Source organism: Schistocerca serialis, chromosome 9 (genome assembly GCF_023864345.2).
Source record: "Schistocerca serialis cubense isolate TAMUIC-IGC-003099 chromosome 9, iqSchSeri2.2, whole genome shotgun sequence".
In the NCBI taxonomy this organism is placed as follows: Eukaryota; Metazoa; Arthropoda; class Insecta; order Orthoptera; family Acrididae; genus Schistocerca; species Schistocerca serialis.
Window position 1 is genome coordinate 203,272,324 of NC_064646.1, and position 22,247 is coordinate 203,294,570.

At 41.8% G+C, this 22,247-nt stretch overlaps 1 protein-coding gene across 5 annotated transcripts in view; it reads right to left on the minus strand.

The window, feature by feature from the left end:
* Positions 1-3,364: 3,364 nt before the first annotated feature.
* LOC126419339 (NADH-ubiquinone oxidoreductase 49 kDa subunit-like) overlaps positions 3,365-22,247 on the minus strand; it is a 184,537-nt gene continuing 165,654 nt past the window's right edge. For 2 of the 5 annotated variants that reach the window (XM_050086520.1, XM_050086521.1), the window contains 4 exons: positions 11,920-12,049; positions 11,714-11,828; positions 11,361-11,501; positions 3,750-4,595 (listed from right to left, as the gene is read on the minus strand). In XM_050086520.1, coding sequence (XP_049942477.1) covers positions 4,558-4,595; positions 11,361-11,501; positions 11,714-11,828; positions 11,920-12,049 — 424 coding nt within the window. In that variant the 3' untranslated portion in view covers positions 3,750-4,557. Of the gene's footprint in view, positions 4,596-11,360; positions 11,502-11,713; positions 11,829-11,919; positions 12,050-22,247 lie in introns of all 5 variants that reach the window. The other 3 variants (XM_050086524.1, XM_050086522.1, XM_050086523.1) reach the window with 3 other exon arrangements.

Sequence of the window (22,247 nt, forward strand, 5' to 3'; positions counted from 1 at the left end):
ATGATTTCCACAGAGAGCTCAGTCTCCTCCACTGTCCCCTTAGCTCCAGCACCTCCACAGACCCCTATGCCTCCACAGGCATTGGGGCCCCCACAGGTCCCTATGCCTCTACAGGCTGCCGCTTCACCTGGACCCAGCACCTCCACCAGGCTTGCCTGGTGCCTCCACTATTCCCGGCACCTTTGCTGGCCCCCGTGCCTGCACCAGCTCTGAAACCTCATCATGCCCCAGAGCCTCCACTGGACCCTGCACTTCTGCCAGCCCCTGCTCCACCACAGGCCCCAGTGCGTCCACTGCACTCAGAACCTCTGCCAGCCCCAGTGCACGCACCAGCTCCAGGATCTTCTCAAGCTCTGAGACCCCATCGGGCTCTGACAACTCTTCAGGCTGCAGGGACTCCTTCAGCTCCAGCAACTCCTCTGGCTTCAGCAATTCTTCCACGTCTGGCAACTCCTCTGGCTCTGGCACCTCCTCATTGGTCTCAAGTGCCTCCTCTTCAAACTTCAGTTCCTCCCCTTGGGGCTCCAGTGCCCCCTCTTCTGGCTCCAGCACCTCCTCTTTGGGCTCCGGCACCCATCTGGCTTCCAGTTCCTCTTCAGGTTCCAGTACCTGTTTGGCTTCCAGTGTCTCTTTGGGTTCCAGCACCTGCTCCAGTGCCAGTGCCTCTCCCAGTTCCAGTGCCTCCAGAGGCAGCAGCACTACGAGTGCCCTCACTGTCGGCCATCATGCTGCCAGCCTACTTGCTGCCCCCCCCCCCCCCCTCCATCAGATCCTCTTTTGGGATTCCTGTGCCATTAGCTCCTGTCATCTCCATGAACTCATATCTCTCCATCTGATGGTGGCATCACTCTGTCCACTGTCAACTCCGTTGACCACATCTTGTCCCTGCTGGACACAATGGCTTCAGTTCAGCTATCCTTTCTGCCTGTTTCCAATGTTCAGCACTCATCCTTGGAGCCCTGGTTCTCCTCCTGGGCTTCTTCCCTTTGGAATGTGGGTCATGCTCACCCCATGCAGTTTCTTTTGCAATAGGCACCTCCACGGCATGTGACAAACCTCCTTCTCGACCTGGCTCTGTGCCACACCACCCTGGTCAGAGACCCCAGACATCTTCAGTTGCAATTGTCTACAGCGAACTCCAGGGCCTTCTACTCTCCACAGGGTGCCTACCACTTCCCTTTCAGAGTGCCCTTCATGGGACTTCAGTTGGACTTACCAGTGCTCCTGTTCACCAGCTGTAGAAGTTTTGCCATAAGCCTGACCCCACTAGGTCTCAAAGCATTTGACAGCATGCTCATGATTTTCTTGACAAAAAACTTGCTTGGCTCTTGTTCTTCAGGTTCTCTTCTCCCTGATGTCACTACCATCTCTTGCGTATGTCACAGCCACCAATGGTAGAGCGAGATGGCTCTGCTATCTCCTCCATAGGAAAGAGGAATGTAGTATCCATGGCTGGAGCCTTTCAATCTGGCCACCAACCCCACAGCAGTGTGTCATGGTTGCCACCCTTCTAGGAGCTTGCAAACTCCACCACAGCATATCAAGCCTGCAGCAGCCGTTGTGGTATCGGCACTGTGACAGTCACTGGATGCAACACTGTTATTGCCGGCACTAGCTCATCTCAATGACCACTTAATGATGACATGATTTTCTGGTATCTCTCTGCAGGACAGCTTTATAGGATGCTTACCTGCTGCTCTCCAGTCAGTCAACACTGGGAATTAACAGCTATGGACTTTGACCTAGATCGGACAGCATACTCAGCTTTGAGATGTAGAAACTGTTATTGCATTGGTGTTACACTCTTATCCACAGATCAGAATTATCTTTAGTTGTATTAATTCAGAAGCTATTTAAGTTTTATTTGCTTAAGGTTTTATATAATGAAGTTCTATTGTTCTTTTGGCTATATGGACACTTCACGTCAATGTAGTGTGCACCACCCACAACAGGATTTAATACTATCCTGTCTGTATATTCTGTGACCTTGTCATGCCATTTGATTGTATAAATAATAAAATTCAATTACAGTTTCTAATATGTCATGGCATTAACGGCATGGAAACTTACCTTCAAATTGGAAAGAACAAAGCAATTTTAATTAACTGCATCACAAGAAAAAACTAATCTTCAGGATGGGACACATAAAATGTGAAATCACACAATGTGTGGTATTGTGTACTCTCCTGTCATTATGTAAATAAATGACCTTCAAATGACTTTAAAACATTGCTCAAAACAATCATGTTTGTTGGTGATGTATGCATACTAGCCTAGGGGCCACATTTAAAAATATGAGGCACAGCCGATATGACAGCTGGAAGGCTAAAAACTGGTTCCTAGCAGACAATTTAAGACTTAATGTCACAAGAACTCATATCAGGGACTTTCAGACAAATTAGGTTTAGTTTCTTGATTTTGATGATGGAGTGGAGTGGGTTTACACCCGTATGTACTTGGATGTATAGAAAACATTATTTTCTGACCATTTTCCTTTATTGTCTCATTAGCTAGAGTACTGGCAATGTTAATATATCAGTATTTTCCATGTTGCCATATGTGGGAATATTGATCTACTGAACTCAAATGAAGTGCCCTTTTGACACAGCTAGGTTAATTTCAAAGTAAAATGATAAATGAAACATGTATTTAAAGTTATCATTAATATTATTAACTGGATGGATAAGCTCTTTATTCACTAAACAACTTCTCAGATCTCAAAATTAAACTGGATACATCCACTTCCATTTCCCATTTCATTTTAATTTTCAAACAGTGTTTACTCTTCGTTACAGTGACTGCTGAAAAATTACCCTCAGACAAATAGAATGTTGCAAATGGAATTAATGATTATTGAGCTTTACTGCTGAGTATATTCATCTTTTACTGACATCCAAAAATCATGAAGTCTCAGTCTCCTTAATTTTGTCTTCAACATCCAGCTCCAAGACAACTTGATAATATTTCCTCCTTCTAAAAATGTAAATTCAGCTGGAGCATAGCCACTAAATGGGTGTTGTATCTATGCAAAATTTGTTGATTTTACTTGCAGGAAATTATTATTCTTTAACTATTTGATGAGCTGTGACAGCAATGAATGGGGAAAAACAGTGAGTTTTCTTTTCAATTGTCAGAATTTTTTATGACATGAGAAATATTCTCCTTAAAATTTAAACTGTCGATGTTACATTCTTGCAGGGAGAGATTCAGTGTACACAACTTTTAAAAAATATGATGTAGGTGGCCTTGTTTATCTAAAAAAAAAAACAATCCCAATTTATTCACTATTATGCTGATCATCATTGCATGACATGAATGATAAATGTATTGTGAATATAACTCAATGGGCTTTTATGGTGCATCTCTCAATTCATCACTGTTGCAGAGAGCATATAATTTTAGAATATTTTCCTGACACCCTTACATTACAGCCAAGGTACACCAAAGTGCCACAGTACACAGTTTAGCAACCACTGTGCTAAAGCATTACCTGTTTTGGAATACATAGTCCAACTGTCAAATGCATGTTTCATGTAGCCAAAAGAGAAGTTCAGTCTTTTTCATTGGTCATTGTCAGCACATCACTTTTGCATTCCTGTTGTAAGTTAACATGTACACACACCACTTAAATCTTCCAGCCTAATAGGCCGTGGTTAATGTATAAAACTTTCTGCTAACATTTCCTCTCTGAATGCGGGAGACATCTTTAGAGGGAAAAGTGGCAAACTGCAACCAGAAATTGAGGGAGCGGTGAATGTATGGGCAGTGTATTATGAGACGTCGGCTACAAGATTATCTGTGATACTACCATCAATTAAAAACTGGAATTACTCGATCACTATTATTCCATTGCAATGTTGATAACCAAATTTTATCTAATTTAACACTTTCCTCTTTCCTGCTAAAATTATTGTGGTGTTTATAAATCTCAATACCCTCTCTATAGATACAGGCTGGATAATGTGATGTTTTCAATATGACACTTGTCTCAGTGAATTTTATTTAATGATGTCAACATCGCAACCTAAGAATGATGATCAATTGCTTTCAGTACCATAGCTAACCTGGTAGCCAACGTCCCATGATAGACTGTGGTGCCCTCTGCAGTGCCCATATATTTGGCGCTCCCTTAAGTTCTGGTTGTAGTTTGCTACTTTACCTCTAGAGATGTCTCCTGCTGTCAGAGAGGAAATGTTAGGAGAAAGTTTTATACATTGATCACGGCCTATTAGTGCAGAAGGTGTAAGCAGTGTCAGTACCAGTCATGAAAGCTTAAATTGTATGATTAATGAGTACATTTTATTGGATGAACCATAAAACATTCATATGAATAATGTACAGGCTCTATAATAGATACAGGGCCAAGTATGAGATGTCACCAACAATTCCATAATATTCATTATATTAATTATGCATAGTGATGTTATTAATTTAATAATTACTAAAATCTGAGAAAAATATTGTTATACTTCTTATAAACAGAGTTTATTTCAGATATCTTCTATGTCATCAAAACTATATTTTATTTCTTCATATTTTTCTTTTCTTTGATTCTGTCTAGCGATCAATCTCACCAAACACTAAATCCAGTGTACCTGTAACCACAAGATTATTGTTTACAGTACAGGAATCTAAAGAGTGATGTAATTTTAGCAAAGAATCACTATTTTCCATAGGAAAGACACAGGAAAGAAATCATTATTAAATCAAGTTGTGATTATGAAACGCTCCAGAAAAGTGCAATGCACCTCTCAGATGATTAATACTCATTCTATTTACACTGTCACCAGAGCAGTCAGATACTGCTCATCTTCAATTCTAGAATATGGCAAAGAACTCTATGAAAAGGGAAAGTGCAAGAGCAAAACTTCAAGTAAATACAATGAAAGAGGAGAACATCAAGCAGAGAAAGGTATTGACCCAAAAATGTGACAGTAAGACAATGACAAACAGATAGATGTTAACTACATAATTCTTTTTTTCTTTTTGTCACCAAATCTTCTTAAGGTGTGTCCCATATCTTCCAAGTTATCAAGAGAGGAGAGACAATGATAAGGCAGCAGACTCATATTTAGGAGGAAGTTATGGGCATTTTTCATCCTATTCAATGATTACGCAATGACCTCCTCATAAATTTAGTATTTTGTAGGAAAGTATTGTAAAATTTACATGGTTTAAGAGAAATACAGACCTCAGCTGCAGTTGATCACTGAATTAAATTCAATGGTGATAGGTGACTTTTGTGCCACATCAGGCTGAAACTTGGATCTCCCACTGTACGCAAGCAGTCGCCTTAATCTCTTTGCCTATCCAAACACACTTCCTGTCCAAATAAACTCTCAAATTGTCACTCACTAAAGATGCAGCATCCACCATCAGTTATCGTCACTGCTTGCAGCCTTACCTGATTCCTGCAAGAGTTCAGACATTGTGCACATTCACACTGATGTTATTTGGGGCAGGACTCAAACCCAGATTTCCTGCTTTATGCAAGCAGTCATCTTAACTGCTTTGGCTATCGAGACACACTTTCCATCTAATCTAAATTCTCAGCTTGTCACACATTACACACATAGCATCCACCATCCATTATCCTCATTGCTTACAGCTCTATTGGGGACCTGCAACACTCTAGAGATACTGTGTATTTGCAATGAAGTTAATGTTACTGTCAAGGCCAATACATATTATTTTATGTGTGATATCAGTTCGGTCTGATATAATCAACAGAATGTAAATGATAATGCTGCACAAGATTGGTCAGCCCTTAGCTTGGGTTTGATCTTTACCACTACCCCATGTCCCATTTTTGTATCACTCTCTTATTTGGTTTTAAGAAACTAAACAAAGAACACACTTGGCAACAAAGCTCCTGGCAGAATGCTTGAATTTGCATGACAATGGCCTGATTGGCTAATTTCAGTGTTAATTAACTCAGAAACATCACAATGGATTGAATTTTTTGTTAACAATTATTTCTCAGTACAACCTGCATTGTAATGCCCTTACAAGTGTCTCACTGCTCCTGATCATCCTGTATTAAAATACATGATTTAAGAGAAATAAAGACCTCAGCTGCAAGTGGCCACTGAATTAAATTCAATGGCGACAAGTGAAAATTTGTACCGTACTGGAACTTGAACCCAAATTTCCCTCCTCACATGAGCCATCACCTTTACCACTTCTGTTACTGGACACATTTCCTGTCCAACCGAAATTCTCAGCTTGTCACACATTATAAATGTAGTGTCCATCATCCATTACCTTCATTGCTTGAAGCTTTACTTGCGCCCTTCAAGAGTTCAGACAGGTGTATCTGCACTGAAGTCAATAATAATGTCAAGATGCATTTGTGTTATTTGTATGTGTGATATCTGTTCTGTCAGTGTCTGATAGACATTTATGATACAGTGGCCATATATACATACATGATTTAAGACAAAATATGCAAAATTGCAGACAGCTTTCAGCCACAGCCTTCATCAGAAAAAGAGAAACACACGCCATTCATCCAATAAGCAAGCACACCGCACACACACATGACCACCAACTCCGGTAGGTTGGGCCAAAAAGCAGCTATCATGTGGCATGGTAGCAGCAGTGTGGAGGGGGTGGGGAAGCAGAAGGGATAGCAGTGTACAGGTGGGGGAAGAGATGAGCGCTGCCTGGTGGAGTGCGCAGAGACTAGAATGCCAACAACTAGAGTGCCTGTTGGCACAGCATCAGGAGGTAGGAGATGACAATGGGGAGGAGATGATAGGACAGAGGGGGTGGAAACTATTGGGTGGAAGGTCTGGGGACAGCATGTTACCATAGATTGATGCCTGGATGATTATAGAAGTGGATAATGTGTTGTAACAATAATTCCCACCAGCACAGTTCAGAAAAGCTGGTGGTGGAAGGGAGGATCCAGATGTCTCGGGTAGTGAAGCAACCACTGATATCAAGGATGTTATGTTCAGCTGCATGTTGTGTCATAGGCTGGTCTGCTTTAGTCTTGGAAACAATTTGGCAGCAGCCATTCATCCATATGGACAGCTGGTTGGCAGTCGCACTGATATAAAAAGCTATGCAGTGATTGCAACAGAGATGGTAAACGACATGGCTGCTTTCACAGATTTCCCAGCACTTGATAAAGTAGGTTAACCCTGTGACAGGACTGGAATAGGAAGAGCTGGTCTTCCACAGGGGTATGATCCTTGTAGCATGGGGTTGGGATTGGGAGAGGCATGGGGATGGACTAGGATGGTGGGGAGATTGGGTGGGCGATGGAACACGACTTGAGGAAGGGTGGAATGGATCTCGGGTAGAATATACCTTGTTTCAGGGCATGATGATAGGTAATCACAGCCCTGGGAAAGGATGCGGTTCAGGGTGGTATCAGGTGACAAAGGGAGTACTCCCTTGTTGCTGGTTCTTGGGGGTGGTGGGAGGATTGGGAGTGTGAGGAGAAATGGCATGAGAGATCTGTCTGTGGACTAGGGCTGGGGGACAGTGCCTGTCTGTGAAGGCCTTCGTGAGACGCTCAGTATACTGGGCAAGGCAGTTCTTGTAGCTGCAGATATGGCATCCCCAAGTGACCAGGCTGTATGGGAGGGATTTTTTGGTATGTTGAAATGCAGGTACAGTTGGTGGTTGGTGGGTTTAATGTGGAAAGAGGTGTGGATGGAGCCATAAGAGAGGGGGAGACCAACATCTAGGAATGTGGCACAGTGAGTTGAGGAGGACCAGGTGAAATGAATGGTAGAGATGGTGTTGAGGTTGTAGAAGAATGAAAATCATCCACCAATTATCTGACTCCCCCACCTATAAACTCTGCCATAGTGATCCCATCACAGAAGTCCAACACAGCCTCCAATTCCTGCTTGAAGCCTTTGGCCCTTCCGAGAACCTCTTCACTGGATTTGTTTCCCTCCTCACCCGTACAACAACCTGCATACTCACCTTCTACATGCTCCCCAAAAGCCACAAAGCCAACAACCCTGGATGCCACAAAGGAGTGACATCTTCATCACCCAATACTAATCCAGATTGGAACAACTGAAACAAATCCTTTACCAGGGTTCTGATTACCTGTTGATCAAGCCCTGAAATGTGGGCTATACTAACTGGGATCCACCCCACCCCACCTAAAGTGGTGTTCTGACACCTACCCACCTCCACAACATCCTAGTTCATCCCTATGCCACTCCCAATCCCAATCCTTGCCAAAAATTCATGTACCTGTGGTAGACCAGGTGCAAGACCTGTCCAGTCTACCCACCCAGTACTTTCTATTCTTGTCCTGTAACAGGCTTATCCTACACAAACAGGTGCCAGGCCACCTGTGAAAGCAGCCATGTCATTTACCATCTCTTCTGCAATCACTGCACAACTTTTTATATTGGTGGAGGATGAATAGCCAATGCCAAATTGTGGCCAAGAGCAAAGTACACCACCTTGTGACATAACATGCAGCTGAACATAATATCCTTGATTTCAATGGCTACTTCACTACCTGAGCCATCTGGATCCAACCTTCCACCAGCAGCTTTTCTGATCTGCGCAGATGGCAGTTATCACTACAAAACATACTCTGCTTCCATAATGATCCCAGCCCCAACCTACAGTAACATACCACCCCCACATCCTCCACCCAACAGTTCCCACCCCTCTGTCACATCATCTCCTCCCCATTCTCATCTCCTACTCTCTCTGTTGGTCATTCTCTGCCAATGCACCCTCCCATCTTTCACCACTCTTCTCCTTTTTCACTCTGTTTTCCCTGCCCTCTTGCCCCACAACCTCCTGATGCTGGGCCTGTTGGCATTCTAGTTCCTGCACACTCTGCCAGACAGTGCTCTTCTCCTCCCTCACTCATACACTGCTATCCCTTCCCCCTCCAGATTACTGCTTCCATCCCACACAGCAGTTGCATTCTGGCTTGAGCTGCCAGATTTGACAGTCATTTGTGCATGAGGTGTGCTTGCTTGTGTGAATGAATGGTGCGTGTTTCTCTTTTTCTGGTAAAGGCTGTGTCCAAAATCTTATGTGTAAGTGTCTTATAATTGGTCCTGTTTTAAACTTAGTGTGTTATCTTTTCTTTATGGTAAGTCGCAATCAATCTTTTCCCACATTGTTGACATTCCTAACTGGAGTTTCCATTGTTTGATTTAAGAGAGATATAGACTTTAGCTGCAACTGGTCACTAATTTAAATTCAGTGGTGACAACAGAAAGTTTGTGCCACATTTGGACTTGAAACCAGATTTTCTTCTTTACACGAGCAGTCACTTACCCACTTTGGCAAATTTTCAGTGTCACCACTGAATTTAATTAATTGTCGAATTGCAGTTGAGGCCTGCTTTCTTCTATATAAATACAGAAGGAGGGGGGGAGGGGGGTAAGGTATAGCGTGTAAAGCTTATAATAGTGTGCAGGGTAGAGGGTACTGAGACATAATTGTTAAGAAACAAATTCAATACACTGTGTTATTTATTTCCATTGAAGCTAGCCAATCAAGCTGCTGTGCATGCAGGTTCAAGCAGGCAGCCAGAGATGGTGTCACCAAACACATTCTTTACTTGGTGTCCTTCAATCAAATAAGAGTGCAATACAAAAAATGTACATGGGACGGGATCAGACCTGTAATACCCCTTTCTAAGAAATTAAATTTTGTGTAAAAATCTGTGACCAGGAAGTCGATATCTGTGTAATAAGAGTTGGTGCAACCTTCAAATTTTTCAGAGGGCACCTAGGAAAAGCCTGGCTGTTTTTTACTTTTCTTTCTGCTTTCAGCTATTGACACATAAGCACCATGGGCTGTAGTTGTAATAACTTTAGAATATACAAACTTATTCTGAGTTACTTACATGCTGTGTTATTATCAATTAACAAGTCCACATGTTTATTTCATTATTAACTATATTTTGAGATTTATTTCTCAGAACTTCTAGTAAGGAAGAGACAATACTTCAGTGTGACACCAATCTACAATTGGTGTGGTTTCACTACTAATTCGCAATGTCCATTCTAACTTATTGTTATGCAGAATCTGTAATCATTCAGAAAAGAAATCTGAGTTTTTTCAAATCAATCATACAGCAAAAAGCGACTATGAAATTGCAATATAGAAATTACATTTTGTAATATTCATTTGGTTCACATTCTCTGTTGTGCTACTCCAAACACCGATCCATGATCATAGTCTTCATTTTGGTAACAACATTTTAAAATATTTGAGTTGGTGGAGATGGAAGTCAGCTTACAGATTACAGGCAATCAGTACCACTAATAATCTTGTGACACTAGAATACACATATATCCAGTGCATGGCTAACACTCTCATGACAACAGAATACATATATATTCAGTGCCTGGACAATTATTCTTTTACACCTAAGCCACAGTTCCTCTACATGCAACTCTCTCTCTCTCTCTCTCTCTCTCTCTCTCTTCTCAGCGATCACAGGCCCTGTATACCACGCACTACATCAACAATCTGCTTCCACTGCCTTCTATCTCTCTCAGCCTCTCTCCACCCTCTGGAAATTCCTAATGGTGTGATGTCCTTCTCTATGTCATCTTTCCACCTTGTGTGGGGTCGGCCCAATGGTCTTGTTGCCTGGAGAGTTCCTTCAAATGCTTTCTTGGTGATTTTGTTGTTTTCCATTCTGGCTACATGCAACTACCCAGAGGTAAATGTTTTGATTTCTTCACAGCAATGCCTCTTTATCTAGCTTACTGAACAAGTAAATCTTTTACTTGTTTTATCTGTCTTTTGTACTTTAGTAATCATTGTTCCTAGAGCTGCCTCATGGTCATTGCAGTTTCAACACAGACATCCTCAAAGAGGTCAGGCCTGTGTGTTGTCATCAGTTCTATAGCTTTTCATCAGTAATGAGCTTCCAAATTTAATGTTTTAAGTAGTTTTCAGTTTTTCTGCTATTTACTAAGTTACACATAGCTGGTGTAGCCACTAACATTAGTAATTACTATACTGACAGTTCACTGTTAATATGGTGTAAAAATTTTCATTTTTGTTAATATGTACCTTTACTGATCCAGCAACTCTGAAGTTTCTTCTTCTTCAAGCAAACTATAGGGTGCAATGAATGATTGAATGTGAGTGACTGAAGCCCAAAATATGACTGATAACCCAAGTAAATAAAAAATGGAAAGAAGACATATCAAGTACACTGATTTTTATGCAAAGCTTTGTATGCATTTGAGGACTAAATATGTTGATGTTAAAGATTCAAAATTGTTTTTACTTACAGAAGATTTTGTGACTACGCACCTTACTTCTTGGCACTACACAATTCCTTTAGCATTATGATATTTTGTAATCTTTAAAAGATAAGAACTTAAAATCATACCAACCTAGGACAGCCACAACATCAGCTAACATAAGTCTTCTGCTAATTTTGTCAATGGCTGCAAGATGAGCAAAACCTGGTGCTTTGATTTTGCAGCGATATGGTTTGGAACTGCCATCAGAAATAATGTAAATACCAAATTCTCCTGCAAATTACAATTTGGTATACAAAAAATATTTTCTTTAGTGCACACACTCAAAAGTAAATCAGCTATGAAGAAATAATGAATACAATTATTTCAGGTTCTTGATATCATTTTAATAGATATACTTGAGTAGTTTTGTATTAACAGCTTTACGTAGTTTGCCAGAAAACACCCCAGAAAGCCACTTTTCCAATGTTATTAATACTACTAACCTTTTGGAGCTTCCACTGCTGTGTAGGTAGCACCTGGTGGCACATGACAGCCTTGTGTAAATAACTTGAAGTGATGGATTAATGCCTCCATTGATGTCTGTAACACAATTTGCAGCTTGAACCACCAGTGAATGTGCACAAGTGCTTGTACAATGTATAAAATCTTTGAGAAATAAGGGTAGTCAAAAATGAAAAAAAAGACTTACCTTCATTTCTGCCCGTGAAGGAGGAGTTATTTTCATGTCATCTGTCTTAACTTCACCAGGAGGCATTTTGTTTAGACACTGCTCAATGATTCTAACAGACTGTCTCATTTCCTCAAAACGACATAAATATCTGCAGCATTCAGAGATAAAGTACATCAGTCAAGCAGTCTGCTGCAATATTTAATGTCATATTTACTAACATACTTTCTCAGAGATAAGACAGTATCATAAACTTCTGCATAACTAACATTCACAAATAATTTTCTACTCAAAAAAGCCTGGCATACAGGCAATGTTACAAAAGATCTGGTAGACTCTTGCAGTTATTTAGTCTGTGATCTGTGATGATCTGGTATAATCATAAGACATGGGGACAGCATGGTGATTAGATTTTTATAATTTTTCATATCTATATTACATGAATTTCAGAACTGAAATATCAACATCTCATAGCAGTTCAGTACTGCTCTCAAAAATCCTGGACAAAACTGACTTTGGAATTTTCCATGTGTCTTTAATTCAGGGTTTCGCTCATAATTCCAACCCCCCCCCCCCCCCCCTCCTGCACCCTCCACCCTCCTCTTTCACATCTGATACCTACACCAATTAAATATAAAATTCATCAAATATATGCTAACTGACATACATCTAATTGTCATTTTCATGAAAAAAGCATATCTCCATATTCTTATTCACATGTCACACCCAAAATATAAATTCTTAAGTACTGATCTCTAAAACAATCCCAGAACTCTGTTGTTAACCTTTCTATTAAAATCCACAGCACTACAGAAGCTTCAGTCCTATCTAAATGTCTTAGCTTCAGCCCTACACCCAAATTTAATCATATTGGACTTGTGAAAGACCTACTCTCCTTCTCCTGATCCCTGCAGTGGAAACACTTGTTTGGTGCCAGTATCTTCAATAAAAACCAGCCTAATCCCAAAACTGAACCCTGTCTCTCCCTGCTCATACCAACATCCAATGGCCGCCCCTGTAGCTGAGTGGTCAGCATGACAGATTGTCAATCCTAAGGGCCAGGGTTCAATTCCTGGCTGGGTCAGAGATTTTCTTCATTCAGGGACTGGGTGTTGTGTTGTCCTAATCATCATCATTTCATCCCCAGTGACACGCAAGTCACTGAAGGGGCGTCAAATCAAAAGACTTGCACGTGGCGAGTGGTCTACCTGATGGGAGGCCCTAGTCACATGACGTTTATTATTATTACTAACATCCAACAATGACTCTCTGCCCCTCACACCTAACCACCACCTGGTCACCTTCCAGGAGTTCTTTACCTCCAACTTGGCTCACCATCCTTCCCCAGGTCCCATCCAAAGAACACCAACCTTCCAGTAGACTAAAGGACAGCTACGCACAGCCTCAAAACAGATCCTAACCTAATCATTTTACCAACAGAATATGATTCCACCACCTTCTGTTATAGATAGCAGTGACTACCTGGCCGAAGGCCTCAGCCAATTGTCTGACTCCTCCACCTATAAACTCAGCCAGAATGATCCCAATACAAAAGTCCAACACAACCTCCAATCCCTACTTAAAACCATAGGCTCTTCCCAGAACCTTTCCCCTGAATCTATTTCCCTCCTCACCTGTATGACACCCTGCACATCTGCCTTCTACACGCTCCCCAAATGTCAGAGACTCAACAGTCTTGGAGCCCCCATTGTAGCTGGTTATGGTGTTTCCACTGAAAAAATCTTGGCCTTCACTGACCAACACATCCAACCAATTGCCCAAAATCTAGTCTTCCACATCAAAGATACCAACCACTTCCTTCACCAACTCTCCATTGTCCTCACCTCTTATCTCCTATATCCCTACTCATCACTGTTGCTACCACTTCCCTATAGACCAACATTTCTCTCACCACTGTTGAACACCACCCTCTCACTGGCCTTCAGAATTCTGATTTGCCATATACCTTATGCACTATATCCTAACACACATTTGAAAGGGCACGGCCGATTTCCTTCCCAATCCTTCCCAAACCCGAGCTTGCGCTCCGTCTCTAATGACCTCGTTGTCGACGGGATGTTAAAATAAACACTAACCACCACCACCACCACCTAACACACAACTACTCCTCCTTTGAAGGGAAGATACGCAAACAAATCCACAGTACAATCAAGGGCACCCACATGGCATCCTCTTTCACTTTCTTGGTATGGGACATCTACAGCAAGTGTTCCTAACCTCCCAAAAGCCCAAACCTGTGGTCTAGTTTAGCTTCTCTGATGATATCTTCATAATCTGGACTCAGAGCCAAGACACCCTATCCCCATTCCTTCACAACCTCAACACTTTTTCTCCCATCCGCATCTCCTGGTCATCCTCAACCCACATACTACATTCCTAAGTTTGACCTGCTCCTCTCCGATGGCTCCATCTACATCTCTGTCCATGTTAAACCCACTAACCACCAACAGTACCTGCACTTCTACAACTGTCAATGCTTACACAACAAAAATCCTCTTCCCCCATACAGCCTGGTCACCCAGGGATGGCATATTTGCAGTGACAAGAGTGCCCTTCCCCAGTGTGCTCAAGGTATCACAAAGGCCTTCACAGACAGGCACTATACCCCAGACCTAGTCCACAAACAGATTTAGTATGCCATATCCCACACACTCCCAGTCCTCCTTCCAACCATTACCAAGAACCAGGTATAAAGGAGTGCCCTCTTTGTTACTCAATACTAACTTGGATTGGAACACCTGAAATATATCCTTCAGCAGGGCTCTGATCATCTATCATCATGCCCCAAAATGAGGGACACCCAACCCAACATCCTTTCCACTCCTCCAAAAGTGGTGTTCCATCACCCACTCAACGTCTACAACATCCTAATCCCAACCGCTAGCCAACAGGTGCAAGGCTTGCTCAGTCCATCCACCCAGAACTTCCTATTCCAATCCTGTCACAGGCTTATCCTATCCAATCAGAGTCCAGGCCACCTGTGAAAGCAACCATGACATACACCATCTCTGGTTCAATTATTGCACAGCTTTTGATATTGGTGTGACTACCTACCAGCTGACCACTAGGATGAATGGCCACTGCCAAAGGACACCCTGTGGTATAACATGCAGCTCAACATAACACACTTGAATACAGTGGCTGTTTCACAACCTGAGCCACCTGGACCTCTAGTCTACTACCAGCTTCTCTGAACTGTGAAGATGCTAGTTATCCTTACAACAATCTCTCTCCCAAAATCATCTGAGCCTATACCCACTGTCCCCACACCTTTCACTTTACAGTTTCCATCCCGATATTGGCTGTCAACCTTGCCCTGCCGCCTAGTCCCTGCCAGATACTAGTCTGCCATGCAGTGCTGACTCCTCTCTCCCTACTCATGCCCTGCTATCCTTCTCCTTTCCCTGACCCACTTCAGACTGCTGTTCCAGTCAACATGAGACAGTCACATTCTGGCCAAAGTGAGTGGCCAAGTGTGCACGAGGTGTGCTTGCTTGTGTGAATGTGTGTGTATTTTCCTTCCTGAAGAAGGCTTTGGCTGAAAGCTCAATGTGTAACAGTCTTCTCATTGTCTCTTTCTGTAACTAGAGGTCTCATCTTTAAGGAGAGTATCAATCTATCCTTTTTGTAATATTGTTGATCTTTTATGAAAGATTGCTAGTGAAGATATTACAAGTTAATTTTTGATCTTCATGTATTTTACACTTCATGCTTAATGCACAATTGTTAAAAGATTTACATTAGCCAGGAATCAAAGTCAGGCCACCCACTATGCAGACGGACATTCTAACCAAAGAGTCATGTGGCCCATTGACAAAACTGGCCCTGAATTAATGAATTAAGACCTATTGAAAATTTCAAAGTCAGTTTTCTCCAGAATTTTTGAGAGTAGCATAACAACTTTGGTATACTGACATTTGATCTCTGAACTTCATGTACCATAAATATCAAAACTTTAAAAACTTCAATTGCTGTACAGTCTCTCTATTAATTACATATTTTTACATATGTATCTATACTCTGCAAACCACTGTTCTGAATATCAAGTATTTCTTATGACAATGATCACTGTAAACAGGCCAGTCATGAGTCTTAATGTTGTCACATCTAAACCAGCTAACAAGAAGAACAGTGTTACATTAAAATCAAAGACATTGTCAAATTTCCAGAACTTATCTTCTTTTCAAAGACAAGTGAACAATTTGTTTAAGTCTCACAGAACATTTCCAAATAGGACATCTGTATGCAACTTGATGTTGGAGAATCTGTCACACTTTTGAATAGTCTTATCTATGAATGACTGAGTCAGCCGAAACTTTTTTAGTCATGTTTACCTGGTGGGACTGAACCTGTTTCTGACAAGTCAGAGCACTTGCGTTTTTATGTGGATGCCCTGGATGCAGCAACACTGTAGGATTTCCCAATCGCACATAGTAGGTTTGTTCAGGAAAGGGCAGCAGATCCTGATTTACAAGTGTTGGTCCAGCACATCTCCACCTGTCAGCCATGGACAGTCAAAGCAGTTCAGAAGTCATTAGTTAATGATGTTATGGACATGTCACGGCCTATCAGTTCAGCAGGTGTCATTCTTCTCCATACAGAATTGGGTCATTCACAGGTACTTACAACAAGGTCTTTACAACAAGAAGTGCTTCATTTGTTGCACCAAAGTCATTAGGGCATGGTCAGAACAAAAAACCTTGCCTGACACCATTGCACTTGGGTCAGGATGGACTTTCAGGTTAAAAAGTTGACTGCCAGATGGGAACACAATTGTGGGTGATGCGTTTAGGAGTTTTCCATTTGTTGTACCCATACATTCCACAACTGCTTCTCAAACCATCAAAACATTGATGTCAGGTTTTTGTATAGAGGGTCTTCCAGAGGTAATTGTTTCAGACAATTGACCACAGTTTGTGTCAAGTGAATTTCAATGCATCTGTGAAACCAACCATTCCCAGTCAATTGGAGAGTGGAATATTTTTTATGCACTTTTAAGTAGCAAACAAACAGATTTTTTATTCCCATGGATGGGAACAGGCTCTACCAACATTCTTGGCTTCCTACCATTCCCAACTGAGAGGCAGTATCATCCACAGAATTGCTTCATGGCCACTGTCACTAAATTTTACTTCATATAGCGGAGATGCTGAGCAGCAGATAGGCACAACAAAAAAACTGTCACAAATTAGCTTTCAGCCAGTATGGCCTTCATCAAAACTGAAGCCACACTGCAGTGTGGCTTCAGTTGCCAGAGTCTGCAGTCGTGGGTGTGTGAGTATTTTTGAAGGCCATACTGGCCAAAAGCTAATTTGTGACAGTCTTTTTGTTGTGCCTATCTGCAACTCAGTACCTCCACTATATGGTGAGTACCAACTTTACTTTCATTAATATTGTTACATTCCAGCCTGGATTTTCCCCAATTTGAATTTTACTTCACCTTCTGCATTCATCTCAGTGATCAGCTAAGTACCTTTTCACTACTCAGTTTAAAATTAATGATGTCTTTTTCAGATTGATCAGAGCCCACAGAAGATGGGAACGCAACATTCTCTTTTTATCATTCAGGTTCCTTCTGGTGTACACAGACAGCACTACAAACAAATTCGTGCATGTTGGCTGTGTGATCCCGCCTCACACCTCTCATTTCAGATTTGATGCAACACAGGTTCTTACTGCCAATGCCATTCACACCTCCCTTGGGTTTGGCACCACCAGTGCTGGAGGTGAATCCGATGGAGATCGATGTGGCACTCGTCAGGGTCAGGTCAGGATTGCCCAACTGCGATTCTTCACAACATCAGGGACGGACCAGAAGCCAAGATGTCATTCACTTCAATAGCACCTTAGCTGCTGGCTGCAGGTGTGCACCCTATGCCTTTTTTGAGCCAGTGTTTCCGGACACTCACAAGTTGGATGGCAGGGTGCGGGCAGGGGTGCTGCATTGGCTGTCGCTCTAGTGCCTGCCTCCTCAGTGACAGCTATGGCCAAGCTTTCCCCTCTTGTCATTCTGCCCACTACTCAATGATGCTGAGGAAGTTTGTGGAGTGGGGAGTAATGTTGGCATAGCCCATCTATCCCACACAAGAAGTAGTTATTCTGTGTGCAGAGATTGACACCAGATGTTTTTACTAGAGGTTCTGCTGTTGTCCGACAGTGGCAGAACCCCAGGAGTGTGCCAGCTGCCAGCCACATGAGTGCCACACCACTTGAGCTGAGGTGCCACTGGCACCACAGATCATGTGTTTAAGAGGCCCCCAACCACAGCTCTGCCTAGTTGAGTAGCTAAATTCTAGCAGTAGTCAAGTATCATTATAGTAGCAGTCATAACTTTCTCTAAGAGTGTAGTGCAACAGAGCTGACCTCAAAACTTAACACTGTGGATTGCAAGCCAGATGAGAATTGTGAACAGTTAAGGTTTTTATCTCCTCCTGGCATTGGCCAAGGAATTGCATAAGAAGTTCAGTGAGGATTCTTGTAGTAAGTTACGTTTTTCACAACATTTCTCACAGTGATTCTGTTCTCTCATTCTTTTGATTTCTGCCCCAGAAACCCATCCTGATAGGACACGTCATAATTCTGATGATGAGACTTTACTTGCTCACTTTATCCATGACACCAGGGCCATGCAAATATCTCATACACTATGGACTGATGAGCAGCCAACACTGGTCTGAGGGGAGTTTCCACAGCACTGGGTCATCAAAGTGTTTATTTCTGTAAGCCTGAAAGCAACATATCAGCAAAAAAAACATGACATTAATCACTATAAACATGTTTTGATTCTGGCACAGTTATGTACAGTCTAGCAGAATGCTCAATGACATTGGGACCACATAAGTCTCCCTCATGTTATGGGCTGGCGAACAGCCAATGTTGGTCTGGGCAGACATCTCCACCAGACAGCTCACAGGGTTAAGTCCCCACCTGTGGACTTGACACAGCACAATGATCAGCCAACTCTAGGCTCTATATCAGCAGTTGAACTTCTGCCTTGTGGGGCAGTGGTTTATGGCCAGGGCAGTACCACTGCCATCCACCCACATCAGGGTGAACATCTCTCCCAATAGCAGTGGACCTCTATGAGAAGTCAGGCAGATGTTCACACTGCTGGCACTTCTTGCTCACAGCTGCATGGGGCATGCAGTGCTGAATGAAGCAAACAGTGCCAGCAAAGCAGGACATGGACACCACATCTCCAGCACACCGCCACTGCCTTTTTCAGGTGATGGTGCAGCCAGCAGATCACATGCCGGGGGGGCACTTGCTGGTGGGGAGGATGGGGGGGGGGGGGGGGGGGGGGGGGAGTGATGTGGCAACACAGCACTTTGCACTTTGATCATTGTAGTGCAGGAATGAATAAAGATGTTTTACCTTGTAGCCTAGTTTTACTGGGCACCACCACCACCTCAACACCCTGCTGCTCCTACACCGTAGCACCCCCCTCACTCCAGGTCATGACTTGGGCCAGAAGTATTTGAGTATCACTGGACCTTGTCTGGTGACTGGTGTCAGAACACTCAACCTCCATTTAGTATGACTTCTCAACCACAGCCTGTAGTTCCATCATACAGTGAGGTGAATGAACGGATTATTGGTTTTTCTGATTGTTTCTCATATTTTGTGCATAGAGGATATGGAATCTAAGCAGGAGATTGACAGAAATTTGAGGGTTATGTTTATACAGCCAGTGATACCAGCTGATCAGTCTCAGTTCCATGGCAATGCAAAGGAGCGTTATTTACAACCCATGAGATCAAGTCAGGGTAATTTGCTACGCCGTTCTGCACCATGAAATTTGTGTTAACTGTCATACATACAGGCACATGGATAGTCAAGATGGTTGATGATAAGATGAAAATGTTGTATTGTGGCATACAACCTGTTGTGTGTTCTGTGTTACTCACTATGTACTGGAGCTTAAAATTTCGCAATGACAATCTCAGGCAAAGAGTGTCACTGGTTGAAAGACAGTTCAAGCATTAGTTAATGAAGTAGTGCAATTGATAACAGGTAATACTGACTTGATAAACAAGCTTTCAGCTGGGAACAAACAGTTAGAATCAGCTAAGCAACCTAGTCCTTTACTACATCCAGCCAGCACCATTTCAATCACACCTCTCTCTGGAAAGTTGACTGATGATGTAATGTCTTTTCTAGATGACTGGCAATTAACAACGAGAATTGGGGGATGGTTAAAGGATCAGTTACTGCTGGTGATGAAGTTATGACATGAGATGAATAATCATATGTTAAACACAACAGGAAACCCCAGGCCCACCCTGTGGAGATATTGGTAAATTCTAATCCAACAAGTTTTGATGTGTGAGTGGAATGTGGCATACTGGGAGTGATGAAGGGTATAAAGTGCAAGTTTTCATTGGATACAATGGTACATGTGTTGATAGCAAGTATGGACCTCAAGGGTCTGAGGCAACTGAGCCCTCCAACTATAACTTACCTGGAGTTGGAGACAGTGATGTGGAGTCTTTGGGTTCAGCAACTGCAGATTTTCAGGTTGGGCTGCAGTTTTTTAAGCAATACATAGAAGTTTGGTCCTGGGTAAATGAAGGATTAGACTTTCTGATGACATAATATGCCAAAATTGAGCTTAAATGAATGTAGTTGATCTTAGAGGGAAAATGTTCCAGCTACGGAAGGCTGTCACTAGTGAAGTACTGTCAGAAGGAGCAACAATGTTAAGGGGCAACCCACTTGAACTGCAGTCAACACCACTAAGGATCAATTAACATACTATTGCACCACAAGGTGTTGGAAAGTTGGCCTGTGTAAATGTGAAACTGGAATGACCAGTTAATGTGTTGTGTTTGGTAGAACCACTTGCATAAAATGATGTATTAGACACACCATGATGCTTAGTAAGGCAAAGCATTGCATTCATGTGGGAGAGGTTGCTTGGGAAAGTGTATACCATGCTCTTTTCTCCTCTCACTCTACTATCAAGTAGTAGATGGAGTGGTAGAGGAGAACACTAGTCCATGAGGGGCAGCTACGGTAATTGTGTCAAAATAGTCACCAGATGTTAGTAAAAGATGTAGTAGTAGCTTTATTCATCCGTAGATCTCTTTTTACAAGGATACAGGACATGTCAAAGTATTTACAAGTTTAGACCAATTTAAAATACGTCAGTTCGTACACACATGTTTACGGATTTCTAGTTAGAGACAATCATTAGATTTACTCCTTGTATAAAATACTTTTTTTACAAATAACTTATTAAATAATGTAACGCCACACTATTCACTCCACTTCACTCACTACACACACAAACATACACACATACTGGTGATATCTGAGCCATTTTCTGTACCACAACTTTCCATTTGCTATTCTGAAAAACTGAGTCAGCATCCCTCTATTACGAGTGAGATGTTGAACTCAGAAAGACGAAGAGGTGTTAGTATTGTGCACTGCATAGCTTGGGGGTAAGTTTTTCTAGAAAAGGAAAAATGAAGGAAAAAACATAGTGTGAAGGTGGTATGCGGAATGTTGGATGTTATATAATCATTATTATTATTTATTTGTAAAACTTTTTTTTATCAAACCCTTACTCTGTTTTATCTAAATAATCCTTCAATGTATAAAATGTATTGCATAGCAGGTACTTTTTAGCTGCCGTTTCAAATAAGTGTATTTCTGCATTTTCTTTTATCTGTTTTGGTAATTTATTGTACAGTTTTATTCCTTGGTAGAAAATGCTGTTTTGAGTTTTATGTTTATTTTTTCTTGGCAAATGTAAGTTGAGTCTAGCTCTTGTTCCATGGTCATGGACAGAACTGTTTGTGCAGTAATTACCAATGTTATTTTTGATGTGTACAACTGACTAGTAAATCCCAAGTGTTTTGAACAGATCTTTACAATGAGCTTGACTACCATTTTTGGTTATGATTCTTATGGCTCTTTTCTAGAGTTTGAAAATTGGATTAATATTTTGTGCATTTGTTCCCCAAAAAAGAATGCCACAGCTAAGAACAGAGTGTACATATGAATAGTATGTAACTAAAAGACACTGCATGTTACACACCGATGATAGGATTCTAAGGGCTTAACACGCTGATGACATTCTGTTTGCAAGTACCTTTGTGTGTTCACACCACTTCAACTGAGAATCAATATTCATTCCTAGAAATTTTGCATTTGTTACACAGTCTATTGAGGTGCCATCTACATTTAATTTAACATTGTCATTTTTCCTCTTCAAACTGAAATTCATGACGTTAGTTTTCTTTATGTTCAATGTCACTTTATTGCTTATTGACCAGTCATAAACTTCCTTGAGAGCTTCATTTACTTTCTCTGCAAGGAGT